Below are 18,720 nucleotides of genomic sequence, written 5' to 3' on the forward strand. Positions count from 1 at the left end.
GGAGACTGATCAGTTTTTTAGCTTTGCTGAACACGTATGTCGATGGATCTTACATATCACTCTCTTTATGCAATGAGTTAGTCGGCATACAATCTGAGTTTTGGAAGAAGGAAACACTTGAAAATGAAATGAATCCCTACTTCACTTTGCTTATCAACTTCACTGTTGAAGAGCATGGTACCTACAAGGCAGTCCGATTCTTACACGGGATGATTGCGAGAAGCTGCCTTGACCTCTTTACTCGGGAACACACACTTTCTCATGGTGAGATCATTATTGACATGTTGCACTGTGACCTTCTTTACAAAACCATGATGGGAAAAGATTCACTTGTCCAAAACATCCAAAGTATGCTACTCAAGAGGAACCGGAAAGAAGAGGGAGATGACAAAGATACGCTGTTTTCCCCTTTAATCGAGCATATATATAAGGATGAGATAACTGACAAAGTCAAGGAAGTCTTAGAAAGGGCAACTTTAAGATTTGAAAAAAGTGCAACATTGCCACAAGCACTAGCAAGACATTTTTACCTTAAAGCCAAAGACTTCACATTGTCCCTTCAATGGGCAAAGGATGCACTTTCCAAGAAATCTAACTCCTACATCGCAGATACACTTGGCCAAGTGTACAAGAGTCAACTGAAAGAAGAAAGCAGCCACCTTGAAGACCTTAGCCCGGAGGTCCTTGACAAGTCTCTTGAATTAGCATCCAAAGCTATAGATGCTTTCAGGCACTCACAGAACCTAGCTGAGCGGGAGGAGTCAGTGGACCCAAATGATCCGCTTTACAGAAAAAGGCAACAGACCTACAATATGTCAGGCTACAATGGAGAGTCAGAAGTCATTCTGAACGTTCTTCAGGTCATTCAAGGTTTGCCTCTTTCTACCATCAGTGAAAGACACAAAAAAGATGTCATCCTACAAATGCTCAAAGGGAACTTACAAATGAGCAGCTTTCAAAACAGTGAAACAAATGCTAACTTCATAGCTGTCCTAAGAGATCATGATAAGTTTTTGGTCTCTCTGCAGCCAAGGCTAAAGGCCATTTTCTGTGTGTTTGAGGAGTACTTTACATACATGAAACCTAGGTCGATGGAGAGGGAGTCATTGGATTCTAGAAACAAATCAAAGGTGTTCGAGTGCTTTAGAAAGTACATCCAGATATTCTGTCCGTCATCGGAGGAGAAAAGAAAGGAAAAATCCAGTAAACCCAAAATAAGTCTAGGCCAGGAGGTAGTGGATCAGAGACTTTACCTAGAATCTAAACGTGCTGACACTTTTGCTGGAATCCTACAGATATTGTACGACAAGAATAGGATTGAAATGGAGAAAATTCTTGAAAAATGGCAGTTTATATTTTATAATAAGGAATTTAAATCATCAACATCAGACATGGTAAATTTCGTACTGGCAAACATCGTCCTTCACAATATCAAGCCAACTTCAAAACTGCTGAAAAAACATGAAGAATTGGTCTCCCATGTCAAAGAAGCACTGCAAATCGAAGGGACCAATTCAAATCGTACAGAGTTGTACTACCTACCCATGCTGCTCATGTGGCCCACGAGAGGCAGCACCCCTTTCGACCTAGCAACATACCAGAACATCAGTGCCTATGTGACATCAGCTAAGAGATCTTATCAGCGGCGCTTTTCCCATATGATGCAAGCAAGAAGTCCCATTGCTCACTTCTTCCTTGGGAAGTACACTGGACTAAAACAAATAGTTTCTAAACGGAAACTTGATGAAATTGTCACTTCAAAGCAACACCCCCCTCTCATTGGCAAACCCCATTATCTCTGGCAATCTGGTGTTGTATGGAAAGACCCTGACGTCCAAAAGATGCTGCTCCGTGTTAAAGGTAAATCTGAAAGCCGTGGCATTTACGTTCATTATCCTGGCAACGTTAAAATACCAGTGCGTCCAGTTTACCTGGGAGATATTCGCAGTGGTGGCAGCCAGGAGATAGTATCTTTCTACCTTGGATTCAGCATGGAGGGACCTGTGGCCTATGATATCAAGTATGAAAATGACCCATAAGCATATATAGGTCAGCAAATAACCCAACCCCACATTGCCGGTGGACCTTCATCTCTTAGACATGACTAAGCTACTGATATCCTATGTATACATATATATATATGCACAATGGATATGACATTATACCCACAAAATGCAATGATCTATCTGCGTATCTGCATCTGAGTGTGTGGAGAATAAATAAACGCTTTGATTCGCATGCTGGCCTCATCATGTATAAAATCTTATAAGAAGGGCATTGGTCTTTGGTCATTGTAAATATATAATTGTATTTTTATTGAGGCGTCTTTTATGTACTCAATTTGAACTTGGTTTGTGTTATGTGGAACAATTATTACATACTGATGCATGCATTGTTTTATGTTTGACTACTATTTTGACTACTCTACTATTTTTCTATTCACCTCATAGAAATGTATATTAAAAACAGGTTTTCTTAACATTGCCCTGTAGAGGTTTGATCATAACATGACTTGTAAATCGATTCAGCCTTGTAAATGTGTTTTTTATTTTCTTTTATTCACTATTGTGCCTCCTATGGAATACACTGGAATATACTTACTGATGTATCTTTCCTTAAAGAATTGTATTAATTTTCTGTTTTCCTAATATAAAATTAATTAATATATGTTTTTCACATTGCGATGATGAGCCATGTACACCATACCATCATAAAAGTATAAATGAATTGGAACCTACTTTATTTTTAGGTGAATCAAAATCTTTGATTTTCAGGTATTCAAATGTATTTCGGTGTGAACAAGACATAACAGAAAGCATTGAGATGTTCGGATGTGTCAATTGTTAAATACATAAAAAAACGGCAATCACTGTTTGCTATCAATATCAGATCAATAATGTTTTTTATTGAAGTGATTTACAATGATGCTCTCCAACTGTATACTCTGACATGAAACTATTGTGGTATATAACACCCCCTTACGCTTTTGGTCATTTACATTTACATTTGTCCAAGTAACATCAGTCTGTAGCCTATGTATGAACCCACGAACGCGTGTCTGAACGCTTATGCCACTGCTTTCATTGTTGATCAACACTAGTGTAGTGATGATGAAGTTTATCCTAGAATTTATTTACAGATGCAGGTACAGCATTGCAAAGCGATTTGCAAGGTAAATTAAGTGCTTGGTCAGAGAGCTGCCCTCACATAGCCTCTATATTTTCTGCTTTGTATTCTACCCTGCGGTCAAAGCATCCAATTGGCTGACTGCAAGAGAAGACGTAAATTAAAGCTACAACACTGTGAATCTACCTAGTTCATGCTGCATCCACCACTGCGACGCCATGACGTCGACAAATATAATATACATGTAGTTTTTATTCATAAAGGTGGTGGTTCGGTTGCACCACCTGCACCACTGGTTCCGGCGTCTCTGCTGTCTGAGTTTTGAAATAAATCCAGTCTGTTGGCTTTGGTTCTTATTGAGTGAGTGCTGGCCAGGTGGAGAAAAAAACTCTAGCAAGTGATATTTAACAATTATTCGCCGAAGGCGAAGTGAATAGTGGGGAATAGTTCCCCACTGTTCAAGGAGCCTGAGGTGAATAATTATTTTAGTATATACTGCATGTGAATACTGCAAAAATAAACAAGATAACACTTTTGCAGGGATTTATTTGTTTTTATTAGCGAACAAAGAGGAACATTTTGCAAGGAAGACAATATCCTGAGTATGAGATCTCAATCATGGGATATTGCCCAATATCCTGAGATTGTGAACCATCAAATTACGCCATCTTAGGAGGTACGTGTAGCACATATTAATTCAGTATATTTCGTAGTTCTGTAAAATCTGTGCAGGTTGAGATGGTGATGTATAGAAACATAGTTGTCATGTTTAGCTGCACTATTTCATGCCCTATGAAAAATATTCACACTGTCCCTGCTTTACTATTTAGATATGCCAAAAAAAAAAAAATTGTTTATTTCAAAACGGTGTGATCATTGATTTGCAGAGGAAAAGACAGACTTAGTACTTAGTTTCAAATGTCATCATGCGGAATCGATCCATAGTTCTTTCCAGATTAAATACATGTACTAACAAGTGTATTCATCAACCAGTTACAAAGGTTTTGCATAAGGGATTATACATATACAAATATATATATTTAATTCATAAAATGCCAAGTGGATTTTCCAAGAGCACAAACTGCTTTAGTATTGGAAGGCAGGTAAAACACAACAGTGACTTGAGTAAAGAAGGTGAAGAACTTTGAGCGAGCGCATTGTCTTGAGGCAAGTGGTTAATTTTCTTCAACGTTGAACACTATTCTGCGGTCTATTCTGGGGTCGCAACAGGGCAGATAACGAGTGCTGCGTCGTTCTGACCAGACTTATTGGTGCACGGGCTGAAGAAGGGATGGATCATGTCAGCAAAATTATCCAAAAACGTAAAGATGAGCTTCTTAGCCTCCACATCGAAAAACGACACCTGTCCTTTTTCACAGTCGACAAACACGCCGATGCGCGAGGGTCTGAGGCTGAGCGCCAGGGGCGTCGCCGGCTCGGTGCGGAAGGCGTATTCCGTCCGGTCCCGCAGGCTCAGGAACCAATAACCCTGCGCCGGACTCACGGTGATCTTGCCCTTCCGGTTGACGGAGCGGCTGGCCACACCCAGATCCCAGTCTGTCTTGTCTCCGACCTTCACCTGAGGGACAACAAGGCCTGGTTAATGTCACTACAGACACACACACACACCAACACGCACACTCACACACAGGGATTTAACCTCGTCGCTGGTGAGAAAAAAAGGTAAATACATCAAAGTCAGGATAAAGTTGTACAGAACACAACTATGTGTACTTCAGACCGGTAACAGTCAGGTTGGACAGGTGGGGGGGAAGTGGAGAGCGTGCCCACCTCCCAGTAGTGTCTCCCTGAGGTGAAGCCCTGGCGTCCCAGAACACACACCACACGGTCAAAGCGCTCAGCCGTGTCCAGCACGGGCTGGTGCCGGTCCCCGCAGCACACCTGCTTCCCATCCACTGCGATGATCAGCCGGGGGTGGGCCGTGTTGGGGTCCAGGGTGACGTCCTCTGGCAGGGGAGGGGAAACAGGGTTGGAATCCTACGCCATTCAAACGGTCTGGATTTAGATTAGGTGTGCTTTTATGTCTGTGCGTGTATTTACCTGCATATTCCTGCACCCTTCTCACTTCTGCAGAGGAAAAATACTTTAATTTTGTGATGACAGCTGCATGGTTTTACCACTAGACAATCCTGCTGTCTAACATGCATTCAGTTCCTTCAAGTTAACTTGTGGTTTTAAAGTGTGTGGTGGGAAAGTAAAGGTCAGAAACTTACTCGGAATGATCCGGGGAACAGATTGCTCTGAAGAAGCATGCTGACCTAGTTCATAAAACGTAAAAAAACATTGTTTACTTCAGTAGGCTACAGTAACATGTGCTATTGCAGCCAACCCTAAACCTTACTGATGCTAACCGACTGACTTATTTCATTTCCCTGAATACATAATCTTCAAATGTTCAATGTAGACAACCAAAGATTATGCAATATGGCGACAAACTGCTTAACAGGTGCTTAAGGTTGCTATGCTCTACAATGAATAGTACTATATAATAAGTTGGATAGTTGTTGATGTAAAACACACATGTTAGAATAGAACGTGGATTTGTCACATTGTGGTAATGGTGCTGAAGAGCTAAGAAAGGCCCTTAAGAGCTAAGAAAAGCAATTAAGAGATAAGAAAAGCACTTAAGAGCTAAGAAAGGCACTTAAGAGCTTAGAAAGGCAAGAAAGAGCCTACAGGGGTAATAAAGAGTTAAGACAGGCACACACTTCTGGGCAGCACCAATGGTACAGGAATCTTGTAAAGATATGCATGGCATGTGTATGAAGTTTGACAGCTTGAGGAGTTATTCACTGTTAGTACAACAGGTATTTGTTTCATAATCAAACCATAAATAATGGATATAGTAAAAGGTAGACAGACATTTCATCCGAGAAGACTGGGTACCCACCTGTGCTGCCATCGGTCCTCAGCACCAGCTGTGGCAGTTTGCGGAGCTCCTCCCGGTAGCGCTCCATCATGTCAGTGACGGTCTGGAGTAGAGACCCTGACGTCACCTCAGAGATCAAGTGGGTCTCCGACCATTTCTTTGTCTGTGGGGGGCTGGCAAGAACGTGAAACGTCTAAAGGGAGGGAGCAAGGTTAAAAGATAACATGCAAGTTGTTTGTCATTCACTGGTCACTTTGCAGATTACTTACTTAGCTTATAATGGTCCAGATCTTTGATTTAAGTTTACTGATTCTGATCTGGCCTAACGACATGAAACAGAGTATACCACTTCAGGAGCTGTATACTTCCACGTATGACAACAGCATGCTGAGGTTGGCAAAAAACATCACCTCAAACACTAGTCATGTTTTGTATAGTGAATACAGGTTATTGCCCTCAGGAAGGAGATACGAGGTACCACTTTTCAAGAAGGTTAGACTAAAAAAGTATTTTGTCCATCAATCGACTTTGATGCTAAACCGGAGATAGGCGGTGGACAATGTGCTCTCGACTATCTGTACCCATGTATGTAAATATGTTGTGTTTCAATGTGTCATGTCAATGTGTGTAATTCATGTTTTCTGTTTTTACATGCAACGGCTGCTGGGTCGCAAGACAAATTTCAGCACTGCTGACGAATAAAGTTCATATCATATCATATCATATCATGACCGTTCCCACCTTAAAGGCGTTGCTTGTTGCACGGGCCGATTTTGAGAAGCTAGCTCGCTCCTTCAAATCACCAGCCGCGGGAATGAGTGGCCTAATTTTTAAAGAAATCTAGAAATTTGATACATAGGGCTGTGGGAACATACGGCCTAATTTTGAAAAAAACTTTTAGAAATGTGGGAAAAAAGGGCTGTGGGAACATAAGGCCTAATTTTGAAGAAAAAACATAGAAAAGTGGGAACATTGGGCTGTGGGAACATAGGGCTGTGGGAATATAGGGCTGTGGGAACATAGGGTTATGGGAATATAGGGATGTAGGAACATAGGCACGCTCCCGGTATGGGAAGACAGAGGGGTCATGATATGTTTTGATAGATAGATCGATTGATCAATGGCTCAATCTGCCTGCTTGTTTTTTCTTTCCCCCCCCAGTCGTACTTCCAGGAAGGTGATGTAGTCGTCTGTTTGCGCCAGCTGAATCAGCTTTGCGCTTCGTTTCTTCAGCTGGGCTATCTCCAGCTCCAGCTCCCGGACCAGACCCTGGGCTCGCTGCTCGGCCAAACGCTGCTGCAGTTCTATTGCCTAGGATCAGACAGCGACACGCCTGGGCTTTAGTGTGGAGTAGTGAGAGGTTAAAGGAGGGCCACCAGAAGGCGCTAGGGCCCAGCACAAGCCTGTTGGGTGTGTATACTACTGTGTGTGGAAAATGACAGTGTACACATGTGCAGAAAAGGTGGTTACCTCCAAGAATTCTGACTGACAGCGTTCCACACAAGACACAAACTGGGAGAACACCTGCACACTGCCTGCCGTCTCTCTCTCTGCACACACCTGGATCCAACATGGAGAAGAGGAGGCTGAATCTGCTTCCATCCATTCATACACACAGATATATATTTATATATACTTATTTAGCTAAGTAGCCTATATATGAAAGTGACGTACATTCGAGGGTAAGAATAATCAAAGAATTGTAATTGTAATTGGAGTAACTGTATATAAAGTTATAGAGCAGCACAACCTAGTTGAAAAACAACTGAAGAGAGTTTAGAATGGCCATCAGAATCACAAAGGTGTGTGTGTGTATATTTATGAAGTAAATGCACAGATCAAACCAACGCGATCAAGCGACCGGCAGAGAAACAAGTTATATTTCTCTGTTCGATCCATTCCATAATGATATAATCTGAGACGGTCAGTGGTAACATAAGCGCTTACATTGAGCGAATATCGCCCCAGAGAACCACACCGCAGTCTTTTGCCAAAGATTACCGCTGAGGTGTTCTGGCTCAATACTGGACCTCTCTTAAAGATCGTTGCCCGCATTCGTCCACTTAGAGGCCAAATGATCGGAACATAGGCTCCATGTTAAAAATCCAGGAGTTTTCCTTCAAGTCTAGCTACTCTAAACAGGAAGAAAGTGCCCCACTTTATCTGCAATCCTATCCTTCCCAGAGTAATAGGGGCCGTGTAGTCTTACACCTCAGCTCCATTATTGCCGCCATGGTCTTGTACAAAAAGAAAGAACTTTAACTTTTGGTTAGGTTCCTGACACCAACCCAAACATATACATCATTGTTCTGTCATAGACAACAAAATCACTTAAGTGCATCTGTATTTTCCTACACCAAACAATAAGAAAAGGATATGGAGCTGATGAGATGTAGAAATTGCAGACTCTAAAACCTTTATATCTTTCAGTGCTCTCTTTATTTCCTCCATTTTCCTCTCCCTCTGTGTGACCAGGTCCTTGAGCTCCCCCTCTGTGATCCCCAACCGGGACTGTAAAGAGAGGAACGTGGAACAGCAATGGTTTCAGTCAGTCCCAGGGTCTTCTGCAATGAGGCTATTTCACCGGTTTGAAATTACCCCCCCCCCCACACACACACACACACACACACACACACACACACACACACACACACACACACACACCTTCCTCATCTCCCACTCCCTCTTGGCCAGGGTGGCGCTGTGTCCCTGGTGCTCTGCCGTCTCCAGACAGGAGCTGCACACACAGACCTGGTGATTGTGACAGAAGTAGTTCAGGCCTCGCTGGTGAATGGGGCAAAGAGGCACGTTGGCGGATGCGTCGGCTGGATCGCTCTGCGAGGGCCTTGAGGAGAGAGAGAAAAAACGAAAACAAAGTCCAACTCGTCATGCAACAATTTGATGCCATCACCAAGTCCCTTTCTGTCACTGTCATACTTTTGGTATGGAATCGGGACAATGTTCATGTCCTCGAGTTCCAGACTCTCATTTTTTCTCATCTTGTGTTCTCGTGTGTATTTCTGACGGAGCTGGTAGGACTTGTTCATCGGAATGTAAAGAAACATAGATAACATCACATGAAGGGGTTAAGTTCACCGTTGGTAACCTAATACCTTGACATAACCATGTGATGTACCTTCTGCACAATGCGTATACCTGCCAGAGGGATACGATGCCTCCTCACTGCCCTGCACAGGCTGAAGCCGCAGCTTCATTTCGGCCATCACGTGTCCCGGCATCTGCCTCGATGGGCGATGATGGTGAGGATGTTTGGAGTTGCGCAGCCCCTCTTCTCCGCCCTCCCTGGAGGATTCTCCAACTCCCACCACCCCACTGAAGCCCTCTGACTCTGGCCCCCCCTCGGACAGCAGCTTGAACTGCTCAGTGATGTCCTTGAGGGTGCGGTTGATATGGAGCTCGGGCCGCCTGCGGTACGACTCTTTGCAGATGGGGCAGAGGAAGGCCTTGTGGCCGGTCGACTTATCCCAGTAGCAGGAGATGCAGGCCATGCAGAAGCTGTGTCCGCAGGGCGTGGACACGGGGTTGGTGAACATGTCCAGGCAGATGGAGCAGGTGAACTGGTCCTCGGACAGGAAGGACGCCACCGATGACATGGTCGCAACTTGACCACAGACGAAGAGAAACAGACGCTGAGGAGAGTAAGATCAAGATGGTGAGATTAAGGGAGATGTATCGAATATACTAGTATGTAGATGGATGGGATTTGTGGCTTGGGCTACATGGGATGTAGTAAAAAAAAAAAAATCGCTTCTGTCGTTACAGTAAGGATGTTCGTAAAGCCAAGTGCAAAGCTAAAACAATCGCTATGTTAACGCATTCCCCAAATACAACAAAGATAGCTAGGATAAGATGCTCCATAACTAAGTACTATAGCTAAATTTGACATAAACTAAGTCGGTACATTAAGTGCCAGGACGTCAACATACAACCAATAGGAGGGGTGGGACTGGGTGGTTATGCAGAGTCTAGGTCTGAACAGGTGAGTCTTGAGTCTCTGAGCACCTTTAAAACAAGATCGACGACTTTTATGTTTGCTTTATCTTTCTGCTAAATCTTAAATACATTGCACTTTCTAAAAAGCTTTTTTAACTTTATTTTCTATTTTATTACTAAAATGCCTTTTTAACTTTCCCTTTATTTTCTATTTTTACCAGAAAGATACATGATCTGAAACCAGAGAGGAAGGATAAGGGTTTGAGACCCAAGTTCTGTCTGGCTTATGGCGCGTTTCCACTGCAGGGTGCGGAACGGATCGGTTCGCAAAGGTGCGGTACTGGTTGCGTTTCCACCGCCAAAAGTGGGCGTGACCCGGACTTAGCCGTACCCGTTTTGGCCTCGTTTTCAGGACTCCTCCGTTGGGGTACTGAAAACGAGACGAGACGCCTGAAAGGGTCCCGGGAAATTCTAGCTACACACCCCCTCCGTTGATTGGTCGACAGAATCATCACTTCCGGGCGACATGGGGATAAAAACAAACCAACAGTAGCCTCGAGGCTACTGTTAATAATATACTATTATTCTTTACAATTAACATGTCGCGTAAAACGCTTGCTTGGGCGAACAAGGAGGTGGAGACGTTCGTCTGCATTCTTGGGGAGGAAGACGTTGTTTACGATGTTTACGTAGCTGCCGCGGCGATCGACATCCGGCCTACCTTAAAGGGTACTGTCGGCGGTGGAAACGCGACCTCGGAACTGAGCTATACCACCCCCTCCCCACCGCACCTTTGCGAACCGATCCCTTTAAGGTAGGCCGGATGTCGATCGCCGCGGCAGCTACGTAAACATCGTAAACAACGTCTTCCTCCCCAAGAATGCAGACGAACGTCTCCACCTCCTTGTTCGCCCAAGCAAGCCTTTTACGCGACATGTTAATTGTAAAGAATAATACCTCGAGGCTACTGTTTGTTTGTTTTTATCCCCGTGTCACCCGGAAGAGACGATTCTGTCGACCAATCAACGGAGGGGGGGTGTAGCTAGAATTTCACGGGACCCTTTCAGGCGTCTGGTCTCGTTTTGGGTACCGCAACGGAGGAGTCCCGAGAATGGGGCCGGAACGGGTACGGCAAAGTCCGGGTCACGCCCACTTTTGGCGGTGGAAACGCGACCCGACCCGCACCTTTGCGATCCGATCCGTTCCGCACCCTGCAGTGGAAACGCGCCACTAGAATCTGGGTTGGAGTCCCAGAGACAGGACCAAGTTCCTTTGGGTCGGGTTGTAGTCCCAGAGAAAGGCCTGAGTTTTGTTTGGGTTAGAGTCCTTTGGTTCGTGGTTAAAGTCCCGACGTGTGTCTGGGTCCTAGAATCTGGGTTAGAGTCCTAGAATAGAAATTGACTAGAATCCGTGTTGGGGTCCCAGAGAAAGGACCAAGTTCCTTTTAGGTCGGGCTGGAGTCCCTACGTGGACACCAAATTCCTTGGTCCCAGAGAGACTGTTTATCTGATCTTAAATACATTGCACTTCCTATTTTACTCAATTCTTTGCATGTTTTCTTTTACTTATCTATTATTTTATTTTATTGTATGACAATGTTTATACGTGAAGCACTTTGAGTCTGCCTTGTGTATGAAAAGTGCTAGATAAATAAAGTTGCCTTGCCTTAAATATAGACCATGAGATCTAAAAACATGAGAGTTCTAGGAAGGTCCAACGGCAACTTTTTGATACTCTTTAGTCGCTGTTTATGAGTGTTATGAGAAATTGTATAGGAAATGCCCCACACAACGTAGAGTAATACTAATTGGTGGAGAAGCTTAACCCTCAATCGGATATGGACATCAAAATACACCACTGCTCAGACGAAGATCCACAAAAACACTGTGTTAATGATATAAGACTGTAATTAAGGAGTGAAATGAGTAGCCTCTCCTACACACGGCACCTTTGAAGTGACTAATTGTGTGGATTAAAATAACATTTTGCAATGGAATGGAATGTTGCTATCTGTAGCTTCAGCATGTCATACTACAGAGCCCGGGACGTGAGATGGGGGGACATTTTGTGTAAAGCGCACACGCACTTTAGTTAAAGGTTGGGTATGGAATGCTCTTTTTCGGCCATTTTTGCTAAATTACTTGAAATCCTTATCATAACCCACTTTTACAGCCACTGAGTTAGAAGTACTAACAAGTCAATCATCTGTGGAATGGGCAGGGCTCGAAAAACTCCAGCCAATGATTTCCAGAACCACCGAGTGGCATTGGACAGTAAGTACGTCAATCAAACGGTCGTACTGCACTCCCCCTCCCCCTCCCCGCTTGTGACCCCTTCGTGCTCGTTCTCAAAGCTTGTGACCCAGAGCAAGCTTCTGTTTGTTTTTATCCTGCGGTACCTACTGGAGCTAGCTAACTAGCTAATCCACATTTGGACCTAGCACTAGAAGACAACCCTAAACTCCAACCTAGCTAGCCTGGCTCGCTCTCGTGCATCTGTGTTTGCGCTCGTGCATGATTGCGCGTCCATGTACTTTGAATGGGTGGAGTCAGCGTTGAAGGAGAGGGGGTAGGACCATTTGAGTTATGTATTTTCAGAATCTGCTGGCGTTTTGCAAATCCCATACCAAACCTTTAAAGTTCCTTCCTTCTTCGGCCGGATATTGGTGTGTTCAAGATGCATCATACACCACCCGCACGAGTTGCACAGTGGGAAATCCCCCAGCTTTATTGCGTCATTTCACGCCCCCTTTTGGTCGAATCCTCTCGGGCTCTTGAGAGTGCAGAGAGTTCAGAGAGACTACCGTACGACTCAACAAACAAAGATGGCTGCACCCGTAAAGAGATGTATTTTCTTTGTATTTGTACCACGTTAGTCTTTTTAATGTTGATTTCAAATGCTCTTACACTTGATTACATTGCTGCTTTAATCCGGTCAGTCACCAATTTATGCATTGCACGGTCTCTCTGTGCGTGCAATACAATACAATTTAAAGTTTTGTTGTTTGTTTTCGAGCTAGTTTGCTAAAGAGGCTAATGTAGCTAACAATAACAATGACTAGCCAATGACTCACAAAGACAAACGGGAACGCTGTATGTGCTACAAGCCAGGAAATTACATCACAAGAGCAACTCGTGCGGATTGTGCACGATGCATCTCAAACACACTATAACCCTCGTATCCAAATGAGGCGTGCCGCGTGGCTTCACGAATGACGTCATCAGGCAAACCAGCGAGTTCTAGCGACTTTTCAGAGAACCAACAACACAACGTTGTCGGGCCTTCTCAGTTGCTGCCCCCACCCTTTGGAATTCACTCCCCTCCCACATCAAAGTCTCTCCAACCCTCTCTTCATTCAAATCTGCCCTCAAAACATACCTTTTCACACTAGCCTTCCCCACCTAACTCCCACCTTATTCTTCATGTTTAACCTCTGTTTTTCTTTTATTCCTAGTCTGTCTTACATCGTTTTGATAGGGCAATATGTAAAGCGTCTTAGAGTACCATATTAAGCGCTATATAATTTTTATTTATTATTATTATTATTATTAACGTATGCAAATGAGGCGTGGTTACGTCACATTTGACGTCTTTACGCAAACTAGCGAATTCTAGCCACTTTTCAGAGCACTAAAAGCAACTTCTTGTGTGTTTTTTTTGGCAACACTGGTCACAGCACACATTAAGTAGAATGCAAACTCTACTAAAGGTTGTGTGGGCTTAACACGCCCCTGCCCTACGCTATTGCATTGATCAGACAGTGCCATAGACAGAAGGAGGAGCCCGGGAGGAGTAATTTTTTATGGAAAGCGCAAGTACGATTTATCTCTCGCACGTCCACTTTAGTAAGTCGCATGCGCGCTTTAGTAAATTGTACGTAGGCTCTACTGAAGGGCGTGTGGGCTTTTCTAAATTAATATAAATGAAGTTCAGTTGAATCTGAATATTGAGATGCATGCTTTGTATTTATTTGTGTTTACAAGAGAGAGAAGAGAGCGTAATGGAGAGAGATGGATTTCACAGTTGTTGATGATTGATAGTCAAGCTGCAGCCGCACATGCACGCACAATTATATGCCAACATCCATCCATGATTCACTCTCCCGGCGATCCTGTGGAAGGGCTGAGGGCCAGGCCAAGGGCTGAGGGCCAGGCAGCGAGAGGCTTCTAGAGGCCTACAGTATAGGGGTGGGGACTTTGGGTATGATAGTGTCTTCTAGAGGCCTATAGGGGTGGGGACTTGATGTATGCTAGTGTCTTTAGAGACCTATAGGGGTAGGGACTTGGGGTAAGCTAGTGTCTTCTCGAGGCCTAGGGGTGGGGACTTGATGCTAGTGTCTTTACAGGGCTGTACAGTGCGACAGTTTTGATCGCATTTGCTATTGAAATATTTAGCGTGCGAAGATAAATACAAGTCCACTCGCACCGGTCCGAAAGGGTGAGAAGGACCCGTGCCGAAAAAAAATACGTCTTTCTGTACGGCTTACAATGGCACCACTAAGCGCGAGTGTGTGGGAGCATGATGGGAGCGTTGAATATTGGGAAATGTATTTTGAGTTATAGGCTCGCCAGTTCCGCGCGACTACTAAAAAACTACATTTCCCGAACATTCACACGTTGAGGATGAGGCTTTGTAACGTTCGCGGGAAATTCACTTTTTAAGCAAAACATAAAAATGAAAAGGTATTTCACTGTATTCGGAAGTTCTTCTTTATCAAATAAAGATGGAAACTTGAAAAAAAAAAACACGTATGGAAGAGATTGACTCGGCGACCACAAGCACGGAACCGGCACCCTCGGACGAAGCCGACTCCACCCATGACTCTGTCTCGGCCAACGGGAAAACGTACAGGTTTAACCCCCAGTGGTTAAAAACGTTCAATTGGCTGGTCTACGACCAATCCAAGAAGTCTATGTTTTGTAAATATTGCCTCGAGGTAGGGGAAAGGACATCAGAGGTTAATAAATAAGTGTTTGTTAAATTTGTAATAATTATTTAATTTTGTTGAATGTGTTCACCACTTCTGGCTGCTGATGTCTTAAGAGGCTCTCATAGTCACTTTACTATTTAATATGTTCATTGTCACTTTACTGTTGTTAAATTTGTTCATATAGTGTTACTTTTGTATATACGTCCTATTCTGTTCATATAGTATTTTTATTTTTTGACTGTAGTATGTGTGCTACCAAAATTATTTTTGTGCTACTGAATTTTTTCACTTGCTAGCACCAGTGCTACCATTTTTAAAAGTAAGCGTACAGCCCTGCTTTAGAGGCCTATAGGGGTGGGGACTTGATGTATGCTAGTGTCTTTAGAGGCCTATAGGGGTGGGGACTTGATGTATGATAGTGTCTTTAGAGGCCTATAGAGGTGGGGACTTGATGTATGATAGTGTCTTTAGAGGCCTATATGTATGCAAATGTCTTGCACAAATATGTCATTAGTTGACGCTGGCATCATTAAAAACTTAACCTCTTGTTAAATCAATGTTACAACCAGGATGAGATTCATTCATAGATATAGGGATATTCATTCACAGTTCATTCAACATAGCAGTAATGCGTGTATTAATACCCTGTTCCGTTTCTTATGAAATGAATACAATATAAGATTCCACAACGCAGAATAACATGTACACACAAACTTATTTTGGTATTGTCATTGATACTCATTTGTATCGATATTCTACAGTGTTGGGTATGAACAAAAATAATGATCTGGTTAATATTTCATCTGGAAAGGACACATACACACAAACTATCTATATGTAACAAGGTATGCACTGTGGCAAACAGCAGTGACAGAGAAGGGAAAAATATTGACTCCTGATTATGCAGCCTAGAATTAAGATGCATTAAGATCGTTTACGAAAGACGTGGTTGATTTCAAAAAGATTCAAATCATTCAAATGACTGACAACTGTTGTTTTGTCGACATTTTGTGTACAATTTAACATACATAAAGATTGGACAGTTATAGCAAATAATCCACAATGAATTAGCCATTGGTGATTTTTATGTTTGACCAAATTGCATGACTTGTTATTTGTTCAAAAGTAAATGAATGATTACTGCCAATAAAATAAAACAATATAGGATTTATTGACATTAAATGTTAACTTTCAATAATCTTTAACCACCCATTTTGTTGGCTTGCCCTCATGCACACTCACGCACGAACACACACACACACACACACGCTCGAACAGACGCACGCACACACACAGCCATCCACACACACCCATGCATTCTTCTCACATATTTTAAAGACAGGTCCTACATTTTCTGTTAGAAGTTGTTGTAAGAAAAGCATGCTGAATGTTTTTAAAAGTAGGCTATAGTACAAATTTTGCTTCTCAAATAAAATCTTTTCAATGTCCTCCCATAGGCTTAGCGTTACACTACCAAGTTCCAGTTTCTCAGGTGTGATGAATGGGACTTATTGTCATAGGTATGGCCTCATGCCAGAATCCTCCAACGATGTTGACAAGCCAGCTTTCAGTGCATTTGAGAACAGTTTTCCTCTTCATTAGCATGTCGACCGACCCTGTTCACTCCACTTTAGAGACAAAGCCTAATGTTCTGTTACAACAACGAAACGCTGAGCTGAGATGTGGTTCCTCTGAGCCGGGTCAGGGAGTGAGCGGAACTACAGGTTGTTACCGCAACAACCAATGTGCTCAACTTCATACCTCACCTGGTTAACTCCGTCTCTGTATTCTGAATATATAGGTTTCTATTCAATGAAGTACGCACCTGTTGCGTTCTCCCACTTCCTTAGAGCCGCTCTCTGCTCTCTCAGGTAAGGTTCCTCTCAGGTTTGTGTGCGTCGCTCTCCTCACCACTGAACCCCTGGCCCGTGCCCGCCCACCATTCCTCTCCACGTCCCACCAAACCGGCTCGACAGGTGCACCTACTCACGGGAACCTTCCAGAAATACCTCTTTCAACTTTCTTGAGCATGTTATGATGGTGTTGTTTTCGTTGCCCGCTCTCTATCCTGCTCTCTCTCGTGCTCTCTATCCAGCTCTCTATCCTTCTCTCTATCCCGCTCTCTATCCCACTCTCTCATGTCCTCTAACCTGCTCTCTATCCTGCTCTCTATCCCGCTCTCTGTCATGCTCTTTATTCCGCTCTCTATCCTGCTCTCTCATGCTCTCTATCCTTTTAAAACCTTTTAAAAATCTCTTTCCCCGGGCGCTGCACTGCGGCTGCCCACTGCTCCGGGTGTGCCGGTGTGCCTCCATGTATGTGGACCTCCGACAAGGTCACTCCTCTGTGTGCGTATGTGCAAGTGTGTATGTGTTCACCGGCTCCCGGATGGGTCAAAAGCAGAGAAAGGATTTCCCCCCCAAAAAAAAGGGAAAATAAAGGATAACTTAACTTAACTTAGGCTATCCTGCTCTCTCACCTTAACGAAATAGGCTGCTTGGATAAAAAGGTTAGGAATAATGTTTATCGGAAGTATGTAAAATATAACATATAAAATATATAGAATATGGTCTAAAGGTCTACAAGATCAGATTGAATATGCTTTCTTATTTTTTTTAATAAAACAATATAAAATAGCAACAGAGTTGTTATGTGCAATTCCAGAAGCATGCAGGTGACATGACATGAATGTTGCTACTGATGAGCATGTTGACGTAAATGTCAATCAACCTCAACAATGTATAGGCCTACGTGCCACGGCAAGTTTCACAACTCTTTTGTTCTGGCATAAAGACAAAAGCAGGAGCAACAGGCATCATTGAAGAGGAAAAATATATGACATAAGGGAACAGATAAGGAAAAAGGAATGCAAACCGAGTTGAGGCAGAATCTGGCTTTACTAGAATCATAGCTTTCAGCGGTCATAGTTTATACAGTTGCCGATCATGAACCAAAGAAAGAAGTTCAATAGGCAAACTGTTTTGAAATAAATATCCTATGTATATTACACATTTGTATTGATTTCTCTGATGTCTGATCGGGTATTAAAACCTCTTTTTGGTGAAACAATGTACCAACTTTTGTTACTTAGCTATTTTATGCTAAGGGTGTGTGGATGCGAACTCTCTTCCCATGATCCTCCAATGCATCATTAAATATAATAGTTTGCAGTGATGTTCTCCTAATTGACTTCTACAGTCATGTGTAGGCAAGTTGAAACCAATATCCTCCCAGAGTATTTCACTCAATTATATTACTCAAATAAAAACTCTTCAATCTTAACAGCACCATGAAACCAGCTCTGTAGACCCCCTAGAGTGAGTTTAGAGTGATCTAAATATATATATTGATATCATAATAAAATATAACTTTTGGCAGTTATAAAATGTTTGTCAGAGATGTTTAAAATCTGGTTCCCTTTGGATCCTAAATTGTGTGTCCTTGGAGTGTATCCAAACGACTTTCCACATGTGTCAAAGAACAGACTACTATTCTTTGGACTACGTCAAGCAAGGACAGCCATTGCACGCTATTGGAAAAATGTGGATCCTCCAACACTGGCTATGTGGATTAAAGAGCTGTCGAACTGTATTGGACCAGAAAGATTAACGTATATTGCTAAGGGCAAGCGGAAAGACTTTCCCTTAGCTCTGGGAACCATACACGGCTGTCATGACAGATGAAAACATTTGATTCCACTAAATTGTATATGCAGTGGGGGATTATCATTATATATAAATATATATCTTCATTTTTCTGTATATAAACTAACTATTTATTTATTTATTTATTCATTTAATTTAATGTAAGTAATTACTTT

At 42.9% G+C, this 18,720-nt stretch overlaps 1 protein-coding gene across 1 annotated transcript; it reads right to left on the reverse strand.

The window, feature by feature from the left end:
* Positions 1–3,658: 3,658 nt before the first annotated feature.
* Positions 3,659–17,129, reverse strand: btr01 (bloodthirsty-related gene family, member 1). Its single transcript, XM_060046735.1, has 11 exons — positions 16,726–17,129; positions 9,173–9,666; positions 8,681–8,861; positions 8,432–8,527; positions 7,487–7,576; positions 7,184–7,327; positions 6,038–6,209; positions 5,361–5,405; positions 5,188–5,214; positions 4,918–5,093; positions 3,659–4,705 (listed from the first exon to the last, which is right to left on the reverse strand). The coding sequence occupies exons 2-11, from the start codon at positions 9,628–9,630 to the stop codon at positions 4,337–4,339; spliced, it is 1,758 nt and encodes a 585-aa protein (XP_059902718.1). The 5' UTR covers positions 9,631–9,666; positions 16,726–17,129; the 3' UTR covers positions 3,659–4,336.
* Between the last annotated feature and the right edge of the window lie 1,591 nt (positions 17,130–18,720).

The sequence above is a fragment of the Gadus macrocephalus genome, chromosome 3, assembly GCF_031168955.1.
Source record: "Gadus macrocephalus chromosome 3, ASM3116895v1".
Classification (NCBI taxonomy): domain Eukaryota; kingdom Metazoa; phylum Chordata; class Actinopteri; order Gadiformes; family Gadidae; genus Gadus; species Gadus macrocephalus.

Excerpts from the sequence above, each read along its gene's own strand:
- btr01 (XM_060046735.1), bottom strand. The coding sequence starts at position 9,630 with ATGTCATCGGTGGCGTCCTTCCTGTCCGAGGACCAGTTCACCTGCTCC. Across the intron at positions 8,862-9,172 it reads GCATCGTATCCCTCTGGCAG|GCCCTCGCAGAGCGATCCAG; the intron begins GTATACGCATTG and ends TCTCTCCTCAAG. Across the intron at positions 7,577-8,431 it reads GAGCACTGAAAGATATAAAG|GTGTGTGCAGAGAGAGAGAC; the intron begins GTTTTAGAGTCT and ends TGTTGGATCCAG.